The following is a 22,266-nucleotide window of genomic DNA, read 5'->3' on the forward strand; positions in this document are numbered from 1 at the left end:
AGAAGTGACTTCCATAGTGGAAATATTTGAGGTAATGGGGGAGGGGAAGGATAAAAGTAAGGATATGAATAGAATGAAAGGACATAATGCGATTGGGCGTTACTATGAATTGAAGTGGTAAATTCAAGAAGGAAGGGGCGCTGGCGGGTTGATTCGTAAAATATTCCATGTAATCCAACATTATCAGGATATCTTTAATAATAATCATATATGCTCCCTTTTTCATTTCAGAAGGGCAGGTACATTATGATTTTCCATGACCACCAAAAATGGTTGACTCACAGACATAATGCCACGCTGCTGTTGCTCGCGCTATTTTTTAAGAATACTGAACAATGATTATGTAAGAGTATTGCCCAAAGAGAAAAGGACAACAATTCCCACGACGCATTGTGGCATAAAAGCCTGACATTTTTATCAATGCCCATAAATATCTCCGTACTTAATTCTGTGAAAATTATATTTATGGAAGAAATTCAAGGCAATCGGATTGCTCATTTAAAAAATACAATGCAATAATTATCTTCTCTTATGAAACCATTTCCTTACCAGTAGTTTTTTTTCCAGGTAAAAAATTGTAATACTACTTCTTATTTTATATTTATAGGATAGGAATTAGTTTCGGTATTCAAAATGTGGGGACAACTTGTATTTCGAATATAATTAAACTTAGGGAGTAACTGCTATTTCACTTGTAAACAATGATAATGACTGAAAACCCTTTGCCTCCGTCACGGGTGAAAGCGAGCACGGATGGTTAACGTGACGAAACGACATTGTTAACATTGGCGTATATATTTACGTATTTTTCACAAAACGATGTGAGGAAAAAATATTGGAGTATTATGCTCGAAATGCTCCGAAGATTTTATTCGCACTATATGTGCAGTATACGTTTACCAGAAGACACAGATGTTCCTCTCTTTTCCTTACGCAATGGGTTACTCGCCGGAAAATCCTTAAATTCTTCTCCGCTTTCTTTGATGGCGGAATTGTTTGACTGTGGGGGGGTAGGGTTCACGGGGCCTTCCTACCTCTGAAATCGTGCTTGGGGCTCTTGGCGAGGGTAAAGTAGTCAAGTTGCACATTTGCACTAACCGATAAAGTCAAATCGATCCCCAGTGGACAAGGAACGCTTAAGCAATACGCGAAGGTCGACTTCGGGGAATAACGGAGACGGCTGCGCCGAGTGTGTGGACCGACTTTTGAAAGTGATAGTAAACCGCTGAGACATTCTGTTCCTTCGTTTGAGTTGAATCACTACTTTGTTAGTCCCACTTGACGGGTATGAATAAATTCTGGTCTCGTATTCCCTCTAACTTCCCCCGACCACCCTTTACAATCCGCTTCATGCCGCGTCTACTTTCAATTGTACTTAAAACTTGAGAATTTTGCGTGTTCGCACCATCGTCGAGTGCTAGCTCGTCGGAGGTTCCCAATTACTTTTGCAGGCCACTCCAAGAAACCGAACTCGCTATCGAACCTTGGAACCACCAAAACACGGGAAGCGTATATGCAGCGTGTTTTGCTCTCTTTTGTTATTATTTTTAAAGAGTTTCTATTTTAATGCCCATCCTTTTTTCAGGGCCGATGAGCAGGCGATTCTCACGACTAATTGGTTATCTCCCCCTTTCTCGCATCTTGCAACTTATCACCGAAATTACCTGATATTATAAAACGTAAACCGCTAGGTGACGAACAGGAATAGACGAAAATTCTTGAAACTTATTTTATTTATCAGTGCGCCACAGAGACATTTTCTGACCTCAAACTCTCAAAAATCGGGAAAGAATTTTTGACGATCAACCTCAGAAATACAATCTTGCTTTCGTAGCGGCACAAGAATTGATCCCTGTGAGGTGTGATGTGCCTGCTTTGAAGATCAGAATTGAAAGGATCACCCGTAATCTTCACGCTCTTCGCTCTCCCTTTGTGGTTCGATGTGGCTCAACGTAATTTACATGCAAGCATGGTCACAAATGAACAAATGAGACTGAAATGGAAGAATCCTAGGTCTGTTCGTCAACTTCACGAATATTATCCAATGATATCAAATGCCGGCTGTTTGTATCAACGCACTTAATGCGTCCAATGTTGCGCTACCCGTTGTTGTGTTTATGCTGCATCTTTGAAAAGAGCTGCTTACGTCGGGTAATATTTGTAATGGAGTCTTATCTCGGAGTGATAGGTACGCAGATAGCATCATCGATCTTTTGTTTTTGGCTTGAAAACCTTTGAAGGAAAGGTAAAATAGTGGAATCAGGTAACCTTTGACTAATATTCTTATTTTTACCTTAGACACTCCATGGATTTATCAAATTTTTGCCCGACGCTTTTCTCTGTATGTGTCTACGATAAGAATTGATTCGGATCAGGTTACCTAAACTTAGGGTTCGCCAAGGAGAGGTATGTGCTATCTGTTTGCTCGCCTTAGTGTACATAGTCCAGCTAAGTAATCGCCAAGTAGAGGTATATGCGCTCTGTTTGCTCACCTTAGTGTTCATAGTTCTGCGAAGTCGGGTCTATTCATGCTAAACAAATAAACGTACGATATTCTTTGAGCGCTCTTTTTGATTTCTTCGCTGAGTACTTCACGAATGACCATGAGGGGGATCCTGGTATTTTATGGTCGGGACGATAGTGTTTGACTAGTTTTACCGGAGTAAACCTCCATCGAGGTGTTGGGAATTTGTGAAGTCCTGTCGAAATTTTTTCCGAAATCGAGTAAATTGGGTAGGTAGTTAAAAGTCGCGATCATGGATATTTCTACTTGCTGTTTCTGCCACCGGAAACCAGTTTATCGGCGAGTGACTCGCCCATTTCGATGTGGTCATCACCTTCTGAAATTGGGCGGGTTGGATCCGTGGCGTCGCAAATACCTGGAAGCATTGCAATCGGCAGCCTTATCTTGGCCCGCGGCCCCTCAACGGCGGTCACGCTCCGTTTCGTGATAACTCGTGTACCGGTCGTACCTCGTCGCTATCGCCTCTTATCGCCCGTCCGTGTATTTGACAACCTAGCCGCCATCTCGTAGCTTTCTCGATCGTGGTTAGCACAGCGACCGTGGTTTTCCCTGGCGCCTCGCACACGACGCAGGCCTCGTAATGATTGTCTCATATGGACTTACATGGTAAGTTCATTGACGCCCATTGTGTAGCATTCTCCGGTGGATGTGCGTAGTGCGTTCCCATGTGCAGACTTTGATCTCTCGGCTTGGCCTCGAATTGCATGGATTCAACAAATAATGGGAGTCTTGCAAGTGGCAAAGCCTTGAAATCCGGGCATCCCATGACAAATGGGGTATTCCGAGTAAAGCCGGGAATTGTACTTAGGAGATTTGTAACTCTTTACACAGTATGTCGATGAATGCTCACAGTGCTTCGGATGAAATGCTATTTGAAACAGCGCTGTTTGAAGCAAAATATTCCATAAATGTCTATACTCGTACATAGTCAGATTAACTGTAGTGAGAGTTTTAACTCCAGGAAAGTATATGAGCAGGGTTAAAATGAATGAGAACTCCATAACTAGAGCGATGCACTAATCTTGTTATTGAGATGCCTTTGTGCTGGAGTTTGAGCAGAGTTGTACATGGTTTTGATGGACATTTCTAGGTATGCTTGTTCAATCAAATGTGTTAATCACTCGCTAGAGCAGGGCTAAGAATAGCCCTTACTTTGTTAAACAGCCAATGAGAAATAGGTGGATGACCAAATTGTAGCATTTAAATGATGCTTAATTGTGAAGGTTATGACCTCACATCGGAAGATAGTTGAGACGGGAGGAAATATCTAAATCTCATATGATTTCTGCATATTTGCAATCATATGCAACTGATATTACTAGCAAATGGCTGTTTCCTAATAAATGAAGAGGGGAGACATTAAATGAATAGAAAATTGAAGAGGAACAAAAAGAAGTTTTCCAAAATATGAGTTAAAAAATTTCTTGATGCCTGGAAATGGGGATTTGCTGCGGCAGCAAGATGTTCTTTCTTCAACATAAGCATTGGAAATAAAAGAATATATCATCGATCTAATTTGTTCATTATGTTCATTCCACCTCAAATCAGCAAATGTTGGCTCCATTGGATCTCGGGTTTTCATGAAAATTTCTGTATGGATCTATATTCACCTTAAACTAAATATCCTGTGACTATTTTAGTAAAAAAAATTGTGTAATGTGCTTTTTTAATATCACATTTTTGCCAAAAAAGTACCTGGAGTCATGTATATCTTTCCAATTTTCCACTGAATTGTCTTCAAGCCATGATTATGGCACATTTTATAGCTACTACTTTGTGTAAGACATGAAATGTGGAAAGGTTAACTAAATGCTCATTCATATTATTTTTGTATTTATATTTTTAAAGAATTTTTAATTAACTTTTCTCACATACTCCATCTAAGAATTGGCCCAAACATTTATTTTATAATCTAGGCATATCTACCGTGCAATGTCAAAAGTAAAACTTATTGGCAACTCGTGAATGGAAAAAAATTAAACATAAGCTATTTCTCTTATACCACGTTCCAGCTTCCCCATTAGTACTCGTGATATGCTTAATATACGAGTCTATGAATGTGATAGCTGCTTCTGACCATAGTACCTCGACTAAAGCTTCAATGATAAATTGTCAACACTGCCAATATTTTTTATCTATATTATTAGCTACAAGATTTTGACAAGATTTATGCCAGATCTGATCTGAATTTGGATTTGACTAGACTATTTGGATAAGACTACCTGCTAGTTTGACATAATTTTCAAGTTAGCTCTTGCCATAATGTTGAAGTAAACTATGCATTTTTTCATGCATTATTACCCTACTGTGTGTATTTTCATGGGTGCACTGGGATCACGTCACCTGAGAAAAATGTATTCTAATTTCATGAGGTTCAGCCTTGTGTCATATGGGCTGTGGTGTGAGAATTATTATCTGAAGGGAAAATTTCATTAAAATTCAAAGCAATGGGAATGAGATCACCAAAAAAGTCAATTAAAAATCTAGTTTTGAATTGAGTTTCTATTTGTATTTAGATTAATAGTGTAAATTATTAGTTCAGTGCAAATAAATAAAATGAATGCAGTGCCCCTTGTAGGCTTGTACTGGTTAAGTTTTTTCAGTAAAGGGGGGTAGAAGACAGTGGCCTCGGAAAGGATTTTTTGATTACGCATTCTGTGCAGTTTTAGAGAAGGTGGAGGTTTGGAAGGGTGGTGGTCGTTTTCAGTGACTATTAGATCAACTATTTCCAGTTTCAGTGTCAGAAAGAATTTTTGTGTGAGGGAAGCTAGGGTTGGGAGGAATGGTGGGGAAGGTATTATCATTAACAAGGGTAATGTTTTGCTTTCTTCTATGTATAGTTTGCGATTGTTCGAGGGAACCGTTGTTCTTTTCAATTTTGTATTATGTTTACCATCCTGTCTTTCCCACTCTAATACCAGTGTGTCCAATATTGTTAGTATGTAATCTTTATCTTTGTTTCGCTATTTTTTGGCATGTTTGTATTTTTGCTTACTAAAACTATCAATTTCAAGTATCCTGAATTTCACTTGAATTGGCACTCAAGCAACAGGAATTCACTCCTTAGAATTTTCTTGGATTAGGGTGATTTATTATTTTTTGACGTAAATGAGAACACCAAATTTTGCCCTAAAAATGCCCAAGTCGTAAAAAATTCAAATCAATGCCTCGGAATTAAATGTGAGGAAACTTTTATTTACCTCCATGTGGTCAATTAATTGAAGCAATTCATGCATAGTTGTAATTTATTCTTCATTCGCAGCACTAAGGTATTTGTTTGGCTTATATTCTGGTGATTATCCTTTCAGAGAGGACGTTGGAAAGGGTTGTGCCTCATACGTGATGGATGGCATGGAAGATTTCATGGACTTTGAAAGTAGGGACTTGGCACATCCCCTCAAGATGGAGAGTGGTGATGAAAGCCCTATGCAACATGGCTCAAGTGCTCTTCCTAACAATGAAATGGATGTGAAAACTTGTATCAATGTGCCGGATAAAGTACGGTCTATCTGTATGGCTGTGGAGTTGTGTGTAGTTTGTGGGGACAGAGCATCAGGTAAGAAAATTTAGATATTCCCAGCTTTGGTTAGAAGTCATTTCAATACATTCAGAAATGTGCTCAATAAATGATCCATTAAATGGTGTACAAATGCTTTTTCCTGTTTGGTGAGGTTATGTGCATCAATGTGAAATGAATGGAGTGGCATAACTTACAAGGCAGTTCAAAAATGGTATTCATATTTGTGCTTTAGTCTTGACAATCCACATTTACAATAAAGGACTGAAACATGGCCAGTGATTGTTGACAGCCTGCCATGGATGGCATGCAGCAAAGACATGGATTGTCTGAGATTGGACTAAGGCGACTTACCCTCTCTTTGATGATGTTGTATCGCTTCATTCATGGCAACTCACACCATTTTTCATTGAAGATAAGGACATTTGGAGTTGGTGATACATGTTACTGTAAAATATGATTCGAATGAAATCTCCTGTCAGAGTTTCCAAGATGGGTGGAGTGGAGGGAAACTCAGGCCTACAGCAACAGTTTCAGGCATGCAATTTATTTTCTGCTGCACTACAACTAATTGTATGCAAAATGAAGTTTTTTGAAGGCCTCGGTGATAACAAGGAGATAAAGGGAAGTTGGCTAGGGAGATTGGGGAAAGAGCTGTGGAATTAAGGCCCTTTGTGGATAACCCCATAGTCTCTAATTGATGCATTTTAATTTATTTTATCTTCATTGATTTGGTCAGTGCTTAGATGGGTAATATAAAATTCAGTCATATGTGTGCACAGTATTGACCTGTGTAATATTTATTTCTGCATTAATAACATCATATCTGTGTTTGTAGGAATTATGGCCCATTTTTAAATGGGCCATAAATCCTACAAACATAGACACAATAAATTTTTTCAAATGGTGACCATGGAAAGTGATTGGAAAGTTTGCTGAGAGAGATTTTTAAAAAATATATCCCTATAGCCCTTAAAAATACCCCTAATTTTGCCAAAAAAATTATCATTTTTTTAAAATTTCTCATCAGTATTTTCTTGAGAAGTTGCTACATTTAACCTTATTTGTGGAAAAATGAACCCACAGATGTGGGTTATTCTGTTTTAAGGTCTCTATGAACTTGATGTAAGGAAAAACCATAGTTAACTATTTTATAAATTCCAAGCTTGGTGAAAAATGTTAACAAACCATTTCCATGAAAGAGCTCTGACGTAAATAATGAATGGTGTTTATTTTGTGATTCACTTCCGAAACTTACGTTAGAGTTATGGCCCTTTGCAATTTCACACTTTCTCAGAGATATCCACTTTTAGCTTTTGGGACAAAATAGAATTATTCTGCTGTAAATTATCACCTTAATTATTATCCAAATATATGTGATATTTGTAGCTAATATACAAGCCAAATTAATGGTTTATATAAATTAAAAATGTATTTACCTCTAAGTTATCATGACAAAGAAGGCCCTTGATATGTCGATAAATTTCCTGCATCCAACAATAATGGAAAAGTTAAAGTTTCATAAAAAAGCAAAAAAGTTATTAGCTGCAAATCCATTTTTAAAGGTAACTCGTGGAGGGCCAACAAGCACTAGTATTTATGAAAGCTAAACTTCCAAAAGTTTCTTGAAATTATGGTGTCGGATGTAGGAGGGTCGTTAATGTTGACAACGGCTCACTATTGTAGTGCAGACTCTTATTGGACTCTAATCAATTAATTAAAAAACCTACATGTCCCTCATATGTTCATAGTTCTATGCGTTCCATTTTCGAGTTTATTAATGATTCCTCTCAGGCCCTAAAACACAATTGTGCAGCATGTAGTTTCTCCACAGCATCCCAGCTTCCTAGTAATGTGACTCATTTTAAACATAAATAAATAATACAATTTAAAAATATCTCCGTGTCCTTATCCCCAGAACCAGAGAATTGGTCCATGGAAGACAAATGAGTTTAACTTCTCACAAGATGCTCGCTTACTGCAGCTCTTACGTATGCCTTTCATTATCATCATCATCATCAAGTCAGCAATCCTAATCTCCATAAGTCAGTAATCCTAATGTCAGCTCTCCATTCTGCTCTCTTATCTGCTATCCTTTTCATAGTGATGTATTTCTTCTTTTTTACATCCTTAATAACCTGTGCTGTATAAGTTAATCAGGGGTGTCCCCTTCTCTTCTTACTTTCCACTCATCACTTGATGATTGTTTTCATCTGGTCATCTTGTCTTATGTTGTTGACAACTAAGTTGTCCTATCTTATCCTTAGGGTTTTTAAAAGACTTCTCTTTTTGCCCACTCATCATCACTTACTTGTTCGATCCATTTTATCTTCATCATTCTTTCATATCACCACATTTTGAATGCTTCAACTCATGACTTCTTGGCTGCTGTCAATATCATAGCATCACTTCCATCCTGTGCGTTTACCCTTACATTTTCATCCTTTAGCACCTTCAAATGATCCCAAAAAATCATTCATCATCTGCTGGCGTTACTTATGATCACCAGACATATTCACTTGGACTATAAATTAGAGGTTCATATCACTTTTGAATTGTGTAAAAAGCATTGCCACTGCATTCTTTGCTATAACTTAGCATCCAACTGACTTCTGATGTGTGTGATTTGAGAATAATGCAGAGAAGTGCACAGTAATATATTTTCTTTGGGCTCTAATATTTGTTTTTTTTGTTCCAGGGAGGCATTATGGGGCAGTCAGTTGTGAAGGGTGCAAAGGTTTCTTCAAACGGTCCATTAGAAAAAAATTAGGATATCAGTGCCGTGGCAGCAAAAACTGTGAAGTGACAAAACACCATCGCAACCGTTGTCAATACTGTCGCCTCAAGAAGTGCCTTGCCATGGGCATGCGAAGTGATTGTAAGGATCTCCAAAGTTCATTGGGTGATTTATATTCATAATTTTATTTCTAATCTGTTTTAATTACATCAAATTAAGGAAATGGTTCAAAAGTCTTGTTTCAACATTGAGTATTATGGTTGAGTTTGATCATGAGGTTTAATATTATCTCCCCACATTTAGGAGGTGCCCTTCCGACATTAGTATCTTTTAACTTCATGTAATAGTATTGATTTTGAGATATCTTTGTGTGTCTCTTTTTTAATTGAGCTAATTTCATTTTTAAGTTTAGGATTATTCTGTGCTGTTTTTGTGAGAACCCATTTGTTTTTAACCATTGCTTTGAGTTTATAGCTCCAGGGAAGTTTCATTCTTTGATTAATTAATATGGGTCAGTAAAAATGCCGTTTCTAAAAACTAGTTCTCCAACTTACTCTTGACAGTGACCTCTGGGAAGGAGAATATCGCATTGTCGCGATGAGCGCCAGGTTTAGAATGAAGAGTGCAATACTCTTGTTGGCTGTATTATAATTTGTGCGACCACCATGTGTGAGGAACTAGTAGATATATGCATTATTAAATTCTGGACTTTGGCAAAGACTGATATATTTTACCTCGCTATAGCACTAATGTACTGCTCTGCAGCGATGGCTTTGGTGGTTCAAGTCATTATCTACGACAAACGTTGAATGATGGTTGATTATGAAGCATTTGAGTTGGCGAGAGGGCAAGGCAAGATGGTGGGCAATGCATTGGATTTGTGTGGGAGGGTATGGATCTACTTTAAGAATAGGACCTACAGAAGATATGCAATTTCAATTTATATTATAAGGTAGAATTTGTAATGTAAATAAAGGAGTAAAACTTGTCAGGTTCAACTCCTTTATTTCCAATATGGAGACGTTTCACAAATTCAAGCCTGAAGTTATCAGTTATATTTTGTAATGTAAATTTTGATATTTTTTTTACATATCTTCTAATGGTGAAGAAATTCACGGGGTTAGAATGCTAACTTCATATTTCCAAGTTACCTTCTGTGTCATTGATTTTCGGGTGGCAGCAGTTTTGCTAGCATTACTGCCTGCGTCTTCAGGACAAAGAAAGATGTGCCAGGTTTAGTGATAGCATAAATGACTCTTTTTGTGGAGCTGCCTCACTGCTCATAGCACACTCCTGAGAGCCACTTGCACAGTGCAACTCAGCAAAGCGCTTCTGAGTTGAGGGGAGGGAGAAGAGGGGAGTGGAAGAAAGGGGAAGAGGGGAAGGTGGTGAGGGGGAGATTTCTGAACGAACTTTTAAAAGGCAACATTTCCTAGATCATAATTTGAAAATTTGATTGCAAATCAATCATGTATTGCATAGGCACAATGTTTAACAGGTGATGTAACTGAGGAACCATTTCTGCCGATACATTATATCTTTAATGAAATACGGAAATTTTATTCCGTCTCCTGTGCTTAGAGATGATGGAAATTTTAAAAATTCTGTTCTAACAAAACATTCTCTCCGAAACTACATGATCATGTGAACAATTCATAATTTATAACATTGATTAATCTTAGTTGTTTTTGTTAGAACAAATTTTCATGTCTCGTATTATTTTCCTAAATTTGCGGTTGCCGAAAACTTTTACATGAGCATCTTCCACCATTTTTCTTTCACGATGCATTAAGTTCCAGGAGAAGAACATGCAGGAGAGAGAATTACGATAAGGGTCACGTGAGATTCTCCAGAGTGATACCCGGAAAATGAATTGGGAGAATATTTCAAGCAGCGTAAAAAGATGAGCAGTGGGCTACCCGCGAAAAGCGCCATGTGCTCCCTTTTGACCTGCCAAACGTGTGATGAGACTCACTCGGAAAATGTTTGTGGAAGGAGTGGTGTGCGCACAGAGTCCGACTTTTACCGCTCACGACTCCAACATGCACAGTGTGCGCGAAAGGAGTTGTGTGCCCATGGAGTCCGACTCCCACCACACACGCTTCCAACCCACACACTACTCCAACCCGCACATTGTGCGCTGAGGGAGTCATGAGCGCTGGGAGTCTTGACTTCGCCTTGCACAATTCCAGCGCACATTGTGCGGGAAGGGAGTTGTTTGCGCATGGAGCCGACTTCTACCGCTCATGACTCCAACAAGCACAGTGTGCGGTCTGTGGAGGGGAGGGAGTCGCGACTCACCAAATAAGACTCTCTCACCTCACAGCTCTATCTGCTGAGTCGGACATTTGAACTGACTCACTCGTACAGTGCCCATCACTAGCCAGGTCACTATTTTGGTTTCATTATACAGTAGACTCTTTAACGCAAGCAACCTTATTATGAAGATCTTGATTTTACGAAGCAAATCCTTGGTTGCGATGAAAAGGCTAATTGCATCCATTGTAAAAGAGATGTTATTGCGAAAGTTTTGTTATTACGAAATAGCAAACCTCAGTCCTGGTCCCGGTGGTTACAGAACTTTATTACGAAGTTCAATGGTTGAGAAACAGAATTCAGGTGAGCCAATAATTACTGCTCAATAATTGGCCATGCAGTAAGTCCACTTCTTCCATACTTTCAGAGGAATGAACATTGGATGAATTCAAGCATGCCTGAAATTTCAAATTTGGCATCTTTGGAGTTGGCTTTTGCGACGCAGTGTGGTGCAGAGGAACTAGCACCTTGGGCACAGTCTGAACAAAGTATCAATTAATCTATTGTGAGGTCAGGAACTGTTCAGGGGTTTGCCCCTTCTTCCTTCCCGTGGATATCGAAGTTTTTTAAGCTCCTGCCACATCGCAAGCGTTAGATCAGGTCGTCGCAATTGTGAGTTAATGCAACATTGTAATGCAGTGTTGCATTATGCAGGATAACCACACTTATCAATGCCTTGCATAGGTTTATCAACTTACGAATAAGGTCATGGATCGCATCTAGTTTGTATGTCGAGAGCTTCCTGTATTCGGAAAGATGTCATCTCTCGCATCATGCGGCAGCCAAGGAGTTTGTGTTTCACACATGAATGTTGTTGATGCGGAAAGGTCATGAAAATGGAAGACAACAAGAAACTGAAGTGAATTTGTAGGGCAATAGCTAGGCAGTCGAAAATTGTTTTCCCTTGGATCACTTTTCAAGCAGATGACTTTAAAACGAAACAAGAATATTTTAAGATATTATTTTGTAAGAAATATACCTCCGTAGTTGCAAAAAATTCTAGAGGAAGCAATAAATGCTTATTTTCATATAATTGATAAGGAGCTATTGTCATATCAGATCCATCTTTCATCAATTTCATACTCAAAAGAAACGTTCCTACGAATTTTGTTACAATGAAATTCCGGTTTTTCAGTCCCATGAAATTCATAATAACGAGAGTCTACTGTAAAAGGCATCTCTCATGCCAATTCTTGGAGCAGCTTTCTTATTGGTCAATACAAGTCCATTTCAGGTGGTAATCTTGGTCGCTGTTGTCTTTTGTCATCTCTATGACTTCTTCGATGAGCATAGGGTAATGTCCTGTCCTCTCTCACTATTGCCTTGGCTTCATCAAAGTTATCATGTCTTCGGCTCCACCCTTACGGGATAGGGCCAATGATTAACATTTCTTATTTTTTTTGCCACTCATCAGTATTCTTGCTGATGTATCTTCAGGGAGCTGCAAGTCTTACCGGTGTAAGAATTGCCACAGGAACATGGCTCTTGATAACTCCTTTATGTTGAGTAACTTAACCCTTTTAGTGTGGCGGGCCGATATTTTGGCTTTCGCCGCTCGGGCGAAAAGTGCGGTGGGCCAATATATTAGCTCTTACGTGGTACATTATTTAATTTGCTATAACTTGTTACATTGATATATGTATTATATTTCATAAAGCGTAAAAATATTTAGTCAATATTAACCAGTTTAACCTCAATAATTTAAAAGAAAGCAGCTGATGGATATGTAATAAAATAGCTTTGAATTTTTTTTCCTAGACGCTACATTTTTTGAAAATACCTTCTGCATTTCTTGCCAGTACCCCAGGAAGAAGGATAGCACTGAGAGGGTTAAGGCATCAAGGGCAAAATGTTGGAACTGTTCCGTCATGTTCAACGGGATGATTTACAATTTTTCACTCCTATGTAAATGATGTTATGATGTCTAGTTTTGATACAATGTATCATGGGAAAAAAATATACACGTATCGTAACTAGGAACCATTGAATTTGTTACATGGAAGTGGAAAATAGAAATTCTTTGTATTGGTCATGGTGGAGGTGGTCTTTTGCTGGGAGGGGAGATGGACACCCATGTTTGTGATACAGTCAAACCTGACGGTGATTCCATGTTTCTTCAATCCTTTCACTTGTTACTCCAATGATTGGTGAAATGAATACTGCATGAAACAAGTGATTTTGTATGGAGTTGTACGCACAGCTAAGTGGGCTTCAAGCTGAGGCAAAATAAAAATAAATATACATTATGGTGTATAGTATGATAGCACACACTTTCTTGTCCTCACTTTCTTCAGTGTCTTTGGTGCATCTATAAGGCTCTTTCAATGTGGAAGTCTTGTTAGGGCCTTACCTTGCTACCATTTTTTCTGAGTTTCACCATCAGGGTTTTTCACTCTTCTTCTAGCAACTCTGTATCTGAAATGTTGTGAGCCTGGTGGAATTGAGTCTTGATTAGTCATGCCTTCTGCTTGTTGTGGTGGTGTGTGGAAGGTTGGAGATATTGATTGGTGTGTGTAGGCTTCGGATACACTGAATATCCTAGGCTTCCATCGCTTTTCTTCCCTCAATGTCTATTAATGATGGTTGGTTATCTGTCTATATTTACATGGTTAACTGATTGCTTTGTGCTGAGAGTGCAAGTGTTCTAGAAATTTCTGGAGTTCCTCTTTGCCGTGAGGCCAAATGACAAATGTGTTGTCTACATATCCAAGACGTGGGGATGGCTTTTTGTGGAGTGTCTTCTTAAATTGCCCTATCTAGAGATTTGCTATCACAGGCAATAATGGTGAGCCCATAGATGCTTGCTCATAGTATTTCCTATTCTGGAGAAAATATGAATTTCAAATGCAGTATTAGATAAATGCTAGTAATCTTAATGAATTCCAACTGAAGTCAGTTCATTAATAAGTTCAACAATGTCTTGGAGCAGAACTTCTGTAAATTGTGATGTGATATTGAACTGATGAATGCCATGTTTGTTAATCGTGGTGGAGAGAAAATATCAATGTAGTGGGCTGTTTTTAGCATGAGCATCTTTCCCACACACTTAATCAAGTGACTTTGGAAAGTATATTTAGGGGCAGCTATCATAGCTTTTATCTTGTAGAATCATTAGAAGTCTGCTGGCAAGCAACAGCAACTGTTTTTGAGTAGGAGAGACTCCAACTCTAATTCCAGTTCGTGGTAAACTATTGTGCTGTTGGCAGAGCCATTCAGTTCATTCCACCCCTTCTATGCCATGAACTTTGTGATACCGGTATCTGTATTGCCAAATTTCTCTTACCTTTGTTTGATTTGCTCCTTTGATCTGTCTACAAAAATTGGAAATACTTGCTCAAATTTATGGTGAACATATGCGACTACCTTGGTGTAGTGCCTGACATCCAGGTGCCTTCAGCAAGCTATGGTTGACAGTGCAGTATGATGCCAGACAGTGTGAAGCTTCAAGTCTTCTTGCCATGTGAAGTTATTGTGCATACAAACTCTTTGATGGTGCAATAATCAAGGAAGACACCGCACTCACTAGCAGGTCAATGATTCAGTGTTGCGTAGACACTCATCTACATTCTACCCAGCATCAACATCTGCATTCTACCCAGCATCTACATGCTATCTGACTTAATAGGTGTGGGCGCAAGCCATGAACTAAAAAGAAGACAAAATGATGTGTTTACTGAGTACCACCTTGCATTCACGACGGCCATGACCGGCTCAAGGCAAAATAACCCAGGCAAACTGCTGTTGTGTCGCCCCCCCCTACCTTTTGGCTATGTTACATTTGGTATGAAATACCCCCCAATTCAATGGGTGGTCCGCGGAACCTCCCTTGCTGTTTGGGTATTTGGTCGCCCCCCCCCCCCTCCCCTACCTACGTCACCTGAGGCAGTTGACAGTTGCCTGGGTTGCTGGGCCCTTAAGCCGGCGCTGATGATGGCCCATATTGTTTAGGGGAAAAACCAATTACTATATCTATCAGTTTGTCTCTTTGTGTTGCGTACAGATGGCGAGAATTCTTGTTATTGTCTTCCCAAGCCTTCCGGACGGATGACGAGAATTCTCGTCATTTAGACGTGTCAAAATAACAATTATGTAACATGATATAGATATTCTGTACTAATTTTTCAGTTACTTTTTGTTATTTATTATGAGTAGATGTATCATAATTTTTGAAAAGGTAGTGTATTATTATAAAATTAGCCATTTAACTATATTTTAACTTGAGGCCGTTTGTCTGTGATGACAAGTAACGTCAATCTCAACAGCTGCACTCTTATGCGTCTTCCCTTTTCTTTCGTCGTTGATATTTTATTAAATACGGTTCTTGGGGTAAACAACACTCCTGCCCCATAATTTTTGGGGTGTTTAGCCATATGGTCCTGGTTCAGCTGGCAAGCTTGGCCCCTTGGCTCTCTGTTGCCGCTCCTCCAAGATGCACTCTCTGCAAGTGGACCTTTCTGCTCCGTCAACATAAACAATTATGACGAAAGGAACTGGGGGACTCAAAATGAAGCTCTCTTACTTATTTGTCGGACTTGGGTTAGTTTGCTGTCCCGTTTTGCCCAGAGCAGTACGTGTTTCCTTGAGTCTCAGCGAAAAGCAATTGACGGCCTTTTGTTTAGTGTCCGAGAGGTGGAAAGATTCAGAGAGGGAGGGGGAGGTGAGAGCTGATGGGAGTTTTGTCAAACGATGGATGCAGGAAAATAATACATCGGGACCATGATCTTCAAATGATCAATGCAGGAAAACAATACTTCGGGGAACGTTTGCTGTGGGAAAATATAACATTGTCTATGTGCTTCCTTATTTGGGACCAGGATCGGCAAATGATAAAGGGGGAAAATGATCGATGTGGGAACGATTGATCAAGGTTCCACTGTATTTTCTTATATACTAAACAAACTTTCACTGAGTGTGTCCCCCATGATAGGTTTGAAGCTAGAGTGACTCCCATATGTTTGACTATTGCCTTTAAGTTAGCACCACCCACAACATATATGTTATATGCACATAGATAGTTGGACAAACTACCCGAGAAACGGTAGTGAGTGCATGAATGCTGTTTATATCCAATGATAGGATATTAGAGTGTTCACTAATTTTGAGATAGATAAAAACCTTGTCAGCAAATAAATGTGTTTTAATGTGTGTTGAAATATGAACATGTGATTCAAGGGAACAGGAATATCTCTGCAATTTTGAATTTATATTGCAAAAATGTTTCCATAAAGAATTGAAAATCATGAGATTTTAAAATGAATTAAAAGCTACCTCCATGTATGTTGATGAAATGCTTATAGTGCATAGGTATGGTGATTTAGGAGGATATATATTTTTAGTCATTTAGTATTGTAGTTAAACTGACAGCCAATATTTCAGAAAAATATTGTCCTCACAGTCATTTGGAACAGCATTAACCTTTTTGGGTTTTATAGGAAATTATATTTATAGGCTGACTTATGCCCCTTGCCTCAGATGGAAACATTTAATGCCAAACATATGGTTCGAGGCAGTTGTTATAAGTAATTTTGATGAATGTAATAGGTGTAGAACCGAAGTTCCTCTTCTTGAATTTGTGGTCACTAGGATAAACTTTTATTATATTCAATACAGTCTCTAACAGTTAACTTCTGGTTCCCAATTGTTTACATGAAAATGCCATCTCAGACTCAAATTTCTGATCTGGAATGCATTTTTGGTACGGAGTGGCTGGTAAAATGATATTCTTGTCATTAGGTGTGCCTAGATGGAAAGATACAGTTGCTTGTTGAGTACTGCACTTAGGGCAATTTGAGCTTAAGGGTAGGAACCAGGAGCAAGAATCTAGGAATTCACTTTTGTGTGGCGATTACTTGGTGGGGCTGCAGGTAAGAAATATCATCCGATGTTGGAATAGCTTAGTAAATGTGGATTCCGCCAAATTTTTCTAGCCTTTTGTTGATATATACAAATTAGATGGATCAAATGTGAAATGTGGGTATGCCAGGCATAAGTGCATTTGCATCAGGTTTTTATTTCTTTCTACTTTTCTAAGTTTTAAGTGCGTTATTTGTTCCTATTAATTTCTTGGTGAGCTAGCCTTATTTTTCCATTTGTATTCTGGTACATCAATTATATGCATCGTAATGCCTCGTATTGTCAATGAATCTCATAAATTTTCTTGTTGGTGTTTGTCTTACTTTTCAATTAAAAAAGTTGATGACACCAGAATGCATGTAGTGGTACCTAAGGATGGCTCTTTCCTTTCATTTTCTTTTATTTCACATGTGTGCAATATGATTTGAGGTTTTTATTTCTTATTTAATATTACTTTAACTGTAGTGAACTCTAGTACCTAGTGCTCTGAGACAGAATGTGAAACAGACACGAGAAACATTCAAAGCTCCCCATGTTCTAGCCGTCCAGCATGAACGGAAGCCAATCACTGAAAAACGAGACTATTCGATGACAACGGGTGGCAGCAACCATGGGAGCAGTCCAGCAGCCGTTTATTCTCCCTCGCAAGGGAACAAGATCTTCATCCGTAAGGACTTGGGTGTTGAAGCTCATTCTCCAGCGTGGCCTTCATCGTTCAGTCTGGCAGATCTTGGAATTATTGGACATGCTGCTTTGGGTAAATCTGGGTGTATGAATTTATTACTTTTAGTGTAGCACAAGACAATGTGCTGAAAGACCTTCCTTCCTTTAATGAATTCGCTTGAACGGTAGAAATTTCATAATTTTGTTATGTTGAGGCTTGTAAAGTGAAGGTGATATGCATATTGGATTGCCACTACATCTGCAAAAAGAATGATGTTGGCATGAGACTTTTCAATGATGTGGTTGGTAAAATGAGCAAGTAACATAATTTCAGGTGTAGTAAAACATTAATTTATGTCGTTTTAACAGGCTGAATTTGACTCGTACCCTAAAGCCATGGTGGGGGATCAGATTTGCCCTCATTTTAATCTATTATTTGTGATAAATTACAGTTTGTAAGAGTTTTGCGATGGATAATATTTCCAGAAATTGAATGGTGTTGCTTATTTCGTTGCTTTGAGCATCTTTGGTATGAATTTAATGAATGAATGATTTCCTATAAGGAACAATTATAATGCATCGATGCAGATGTGTATTTTCTGGCACACCTGAGGGACTTCTTATATGACTAACGGCTATTAATGTTTTTATGTTTTATTTTCTTTAAAACTGCTGGTATCAGTTGTGGCTACAAAGGGCAATGCTTGTATGACCATTCCAGCACCCTCTTGGCAGTCTGGAAGGATAAAAGTACAAAAAATAAGAAAAGAAAATGGTTGCTATTTTGTAGGAAGTCCCACTGTACAGTCCAACCGGCAAGAGTTGTTCGATGACAGTGCAAAAAGAGAGGCAGAAAACCCTGCTCCAGCACTGTTTTCAGCCAAATGCTGTCCCCCAAATGCACGCCACACCCTTGCCTAGTCATACAATGTTGTCATATGCATATTAAGCACCGAAACAAGCCTGAACCACCAAAACAAAGCCTTTCTTTGAATCACCAGAACTAGGGATTCTTCCTTTGCATTCTTCACGCTTGTCGTCCCTGCCGGCTCCTTTCATCACTGAAGCCTTTTGTTTACATGTGATATGGGCATCTCCCTGTCTTACCTGGTGACCTTACCCCCTACCCCGAACGAGACTCTTCTTCCTGTTATTGGACAACTCTCGGGGGATGGACTGTAAAATATGCCTTTCTGCCTCAATTCATTCTTTTTTCTTCCTCAATGGAGGTGTCCGTGGGATTGTCTTCTACATGTGTGGCTGGGCATTGGTGGGATGGATTTGGTATAGGTGGATGGGTTGTCATCATACTATAGTCCGCGGTCAAGTATGATGGCATATGGTCCACATGGTGGCTGCAATCCCCAAAGATTAAGTGATTCCACGCTAGAACATGAGCAGAAGATAATTTGTCTCAGAAATTGTTATGCCCCCTGTGGCAGAATGTGTGCTCAATGGGCTGAAATGGGTGTTGAGGCGAAATTGTTGCATACTCATAGTGAGTGATGGCAAAAGGAACTCTCCATGCTTGAGTGGAGTCGGGGTTCTGGGTAAAGTTGAGCACCCCTAATATGGGGAATTTTAATAATCAAAACAAAGTCAATCAAATGCAAATAAATAATGTTTAATGTGAAAAAAATGAGACACTATTTCCAAATTCACTGTCATATATTTAACTGGCTGGTATACTAGCTATTTGCCTGTACAGTGAGTCCTCGTTTAAAGTCACTTACCGTTCCTGAAAAATGTGACGATAAACGAAATGATGTTAATCGAAGCATAATATCTTATAAGAAACAATGTAAAAAGTGAATATCGGCACCTAGACCTCACAATTCCTACGCGAAAAAAATTTAAGCGTATCATATTTGGGGCATTTTTTACTGTGGGAATGCCAAACTATCGCATAAATAAGAGTTCCTGTCTTCATCAACGATAATAGCAGCAGTGACGTAAATCCTTCTCCATTTTTGTATCTTCCAGCATTTGCTTTTCGGCTTCGCTATGGTGGTCGCCCGGGCGAGCGTTGCCTGGGCATCATCATCGCTGAAACATCGTCGCAGTTACAGGAACCAAAATTATTGTGATCTCGGCAAAAAAAAGTGACTACAAAAACTCCGGGTTCTACACGGAAAAATGCCTTGAAATCTCTTTTTAGGTTCCTTAAAACCATTATGTCAAGTAAAACCTTGCGCACCTACGCAAGAATTCATTTTGCAGAAATTTTTGCGAAAACCGTAATGGCAATTAAGAATAAACACACCATTTTACACTTTGCTGAGACTGACTGTGTTACTGCTCACAAAACGAACAACCTGCAACGCCCGCCGCTTCACCTTTTTTTTCGCGCAAAATTTAAAAGACTTGACGTTATCGCGAAGCGTAGGTGCGATAAACGAATGACGGTCTCAAAATTTTCGTGACGTTATCGCGAAATGACGTTAAACGGGGTGACGTAGAACGAGGACTCACTGTATTGCTGAATAGCAGAGTGAGATGAAGAGATCAATGCATGCAGTTTTAAATATATTGCTGCATATCAATAATTAAACTTTTATTTGTTAAAAAGTAATATAAATTCATTAATTCTGACTGCTTGTCATGTCTCTCTCAATCCACATGCCACTCATTTTGTTACATGATATTCAGTTAGCTGTCTGCTGTTAATGTTTAGTGCTCAGTGGTGCTGCCAGTGCTTCCATCTCTGTAGCTTTGTATTGATATATTGAGAATGACTGATTCGTTGGAGGAAAGCTTTGGGGATTCTTGTCCATTCTTAGTTTTCTTTGCTACCATATTGAACATATCTACAATTGCTTATGTTGGTTCGAATTTTCTTTGATAAGTGGGCTTTACAACTTAAAAAGGTTTGCAATCTGCTGTTCTCTGATTGAACTTCATTGCTCCAAACATCTTATGAGACTAGTAGTGTGATGAATACATTAGTCAATCATCACTCTAAATTGACCTTACATCTTTGTCATTTTTGTCACCTTCACTCTCTAATTTATTATCATTGATCACAATTTCAACTATTTCCCCGATTGTTGTTCAATCTCTTGGGAAGGTTCATGCTATGTGCCTGTCATGTTTTTCCTTAAAATTTTCCATGGCTGCAATACTCCTACGAGAGCTTTCAAACAAAATCTTTTGTGAATAGGACAAGCATTGTTGAGCAACGGCATATGTGAAGAGTATGGAGCAATGGTGAAGTGAGCAACGGCATATGTGAAAGCATGTTCATTTGTAATTTTTTCGGAGGACCTTTTGAAATACCGGAACTCTTTCTACTCCCTCTTATGGGATGTTGCATTCACGAAAGCATTGATTTAAAATTTGGATTCATATTCAATTTCTTTGACGAATTTGTATCTGGAGTATAAGGTGAAGGGCATTATCCATAGATATTTGGATCTAAGGTATCCGATCTGACCATCCCTAGTAAGCATCATGAGGTTGAGACTACAAGTGAATACCTACATACATATCTCCGAGCACCGTATATATCGTGTAAATTTAACTGAAAAAATGCCACGTAAATTTTTAGTATTAAAAGAGGAAATTTTGATAACTGTCGAAAGTCCAGGCATGCGTCTACAGCGTCGTCCGATAAAATAAAAAAAAAATGCCACAAAATTTTTTCTTTAGCCTTGATGCTCAAAATAGGGGTGTGTGTCATCCACGTGTGCAGCTCTTACACGCGCTTATGCGGTACTGCACCTCTCAAGCACCTTCCGGCATCCCAGACAGGCGGTGCTTCAAATACCTCCACTCAAGAGCCCGATGTATCTCTTTCTCCCGTGGAGAAAGTGCTTATCTTGACAGTGTTTTGTTGTATTCTCTCCACGTGGCGTGTTGCACATTTTAAACATTTAAAAGCATAGAAGATTATTGCTCATATATGGAGAGCATGTGGAAGAAGTAGGGCTGTTAAGACTGGTGAGAAGTTGTTGTGGAGTATTTATAAACCGTTCAAGGTGAAGGAGGAAGATATCCGGCATCTCTTTCAAGTGAGCCGTGACATTACACTATACATATACAATAAACTTGAACCATTTTTGAGGAGAAGTCATTCATCAGGTTTGATTGTCTGGACTCCAATAAATATTTCTATAATTTACTCCTGCTTCAGGAATCAATGCACAAGGTGCATTTCAAAAAATTAGTCCTGACTTTTGACATGTGATAATGAGCTTATTGTACATTCAATTTAGAAAATATATGCAATCTCTGAGTTTGGCGTAAAATTAAAAACATTTTAAAGATCCACGCGATCACTTTTTCTAAAAAAAATCACTCTGGTTTTTAGTTAATTTTACGGCTTTTCCACCACAAAAATTATCATATTCGGATTCAGGACATTGTTCTTCCACAAAAAATTCCCTCGACTTACATTTAATATTCTTCTCTCTCTCCATGGAGATTGCAATAAATCTCTAATCTTCGAAGGACCTTTTGAATTAAAAGGAATATGTTCAACTCCTCCCATTTCTTTCTCGTTGTCACCTTCCCCTGCATGCCCTCAAATTGTGAATTTGCTAAGGCCAAGTTTTCATCATCTGCTTTTTATTTACCCTCATCCTGTGAGTCTCATTTTGGAATAATATAATAATTTACTAAAACAACTCACTGCCGTACCTATTGACATAAAGAGGA

The 22,266-nt window shown here is 38.8% G+C and overlaps 1 protein-coding gene across 7 annotated transcripts in view; it reads left to right on the plus strand.

Annotated features, from left to right (window-relative positions):
• LOC124171764 (nuclear receptor subfamily 2 group C member 1-A-like) overlaps positions 1–22,266 on the plus strand; it is a 77,362-nt gene that overhangs the window by 17,057 nt on the left and 38,039 nt on the right. For 3 of the 7 annotated variants that reach the window (XM_046551062.1, XM_046551060.1, XM_046551061.1), the window contains exons 3-5: positions 5,833–6,080; positions 8,740–8,943; positions 17,489–17,704. In XM_046551062.1, coding sequence (XP_046407018.1) covers positions 5,867–6,080; positions 8,740–8,943; positions 17,489–17,704 — 634 coding nt within the window. In that variant the 5' untranslated portion in view covers positions 5,833–5,866. Of the gene's footprint in view, positions 1–3,041; positions 3,131–5,832; positions 6,081–8,739; positions 8,944–17,473; positions 17,705–22,266 lie in introns of those variants that run through there. The other 4 variants (XM_046551063.1, XM_046551064.1, XM_046551066.1 and 1 more) reach the window with 4 other exon arrangements.

This window comes from Ischnura elegans, chromosome X, assembly GCF_921293095.1.
Source record: "Ischnura elegans chromosome X, ioIscEleg1.1, whole genome shotgun sequence".
Lineage (NCBI taxonomy): Eukaryota > Metazoa > Arthropoda > Insecta > Odonata > Coenagrionidae > Ischnura > Ischnura elegans.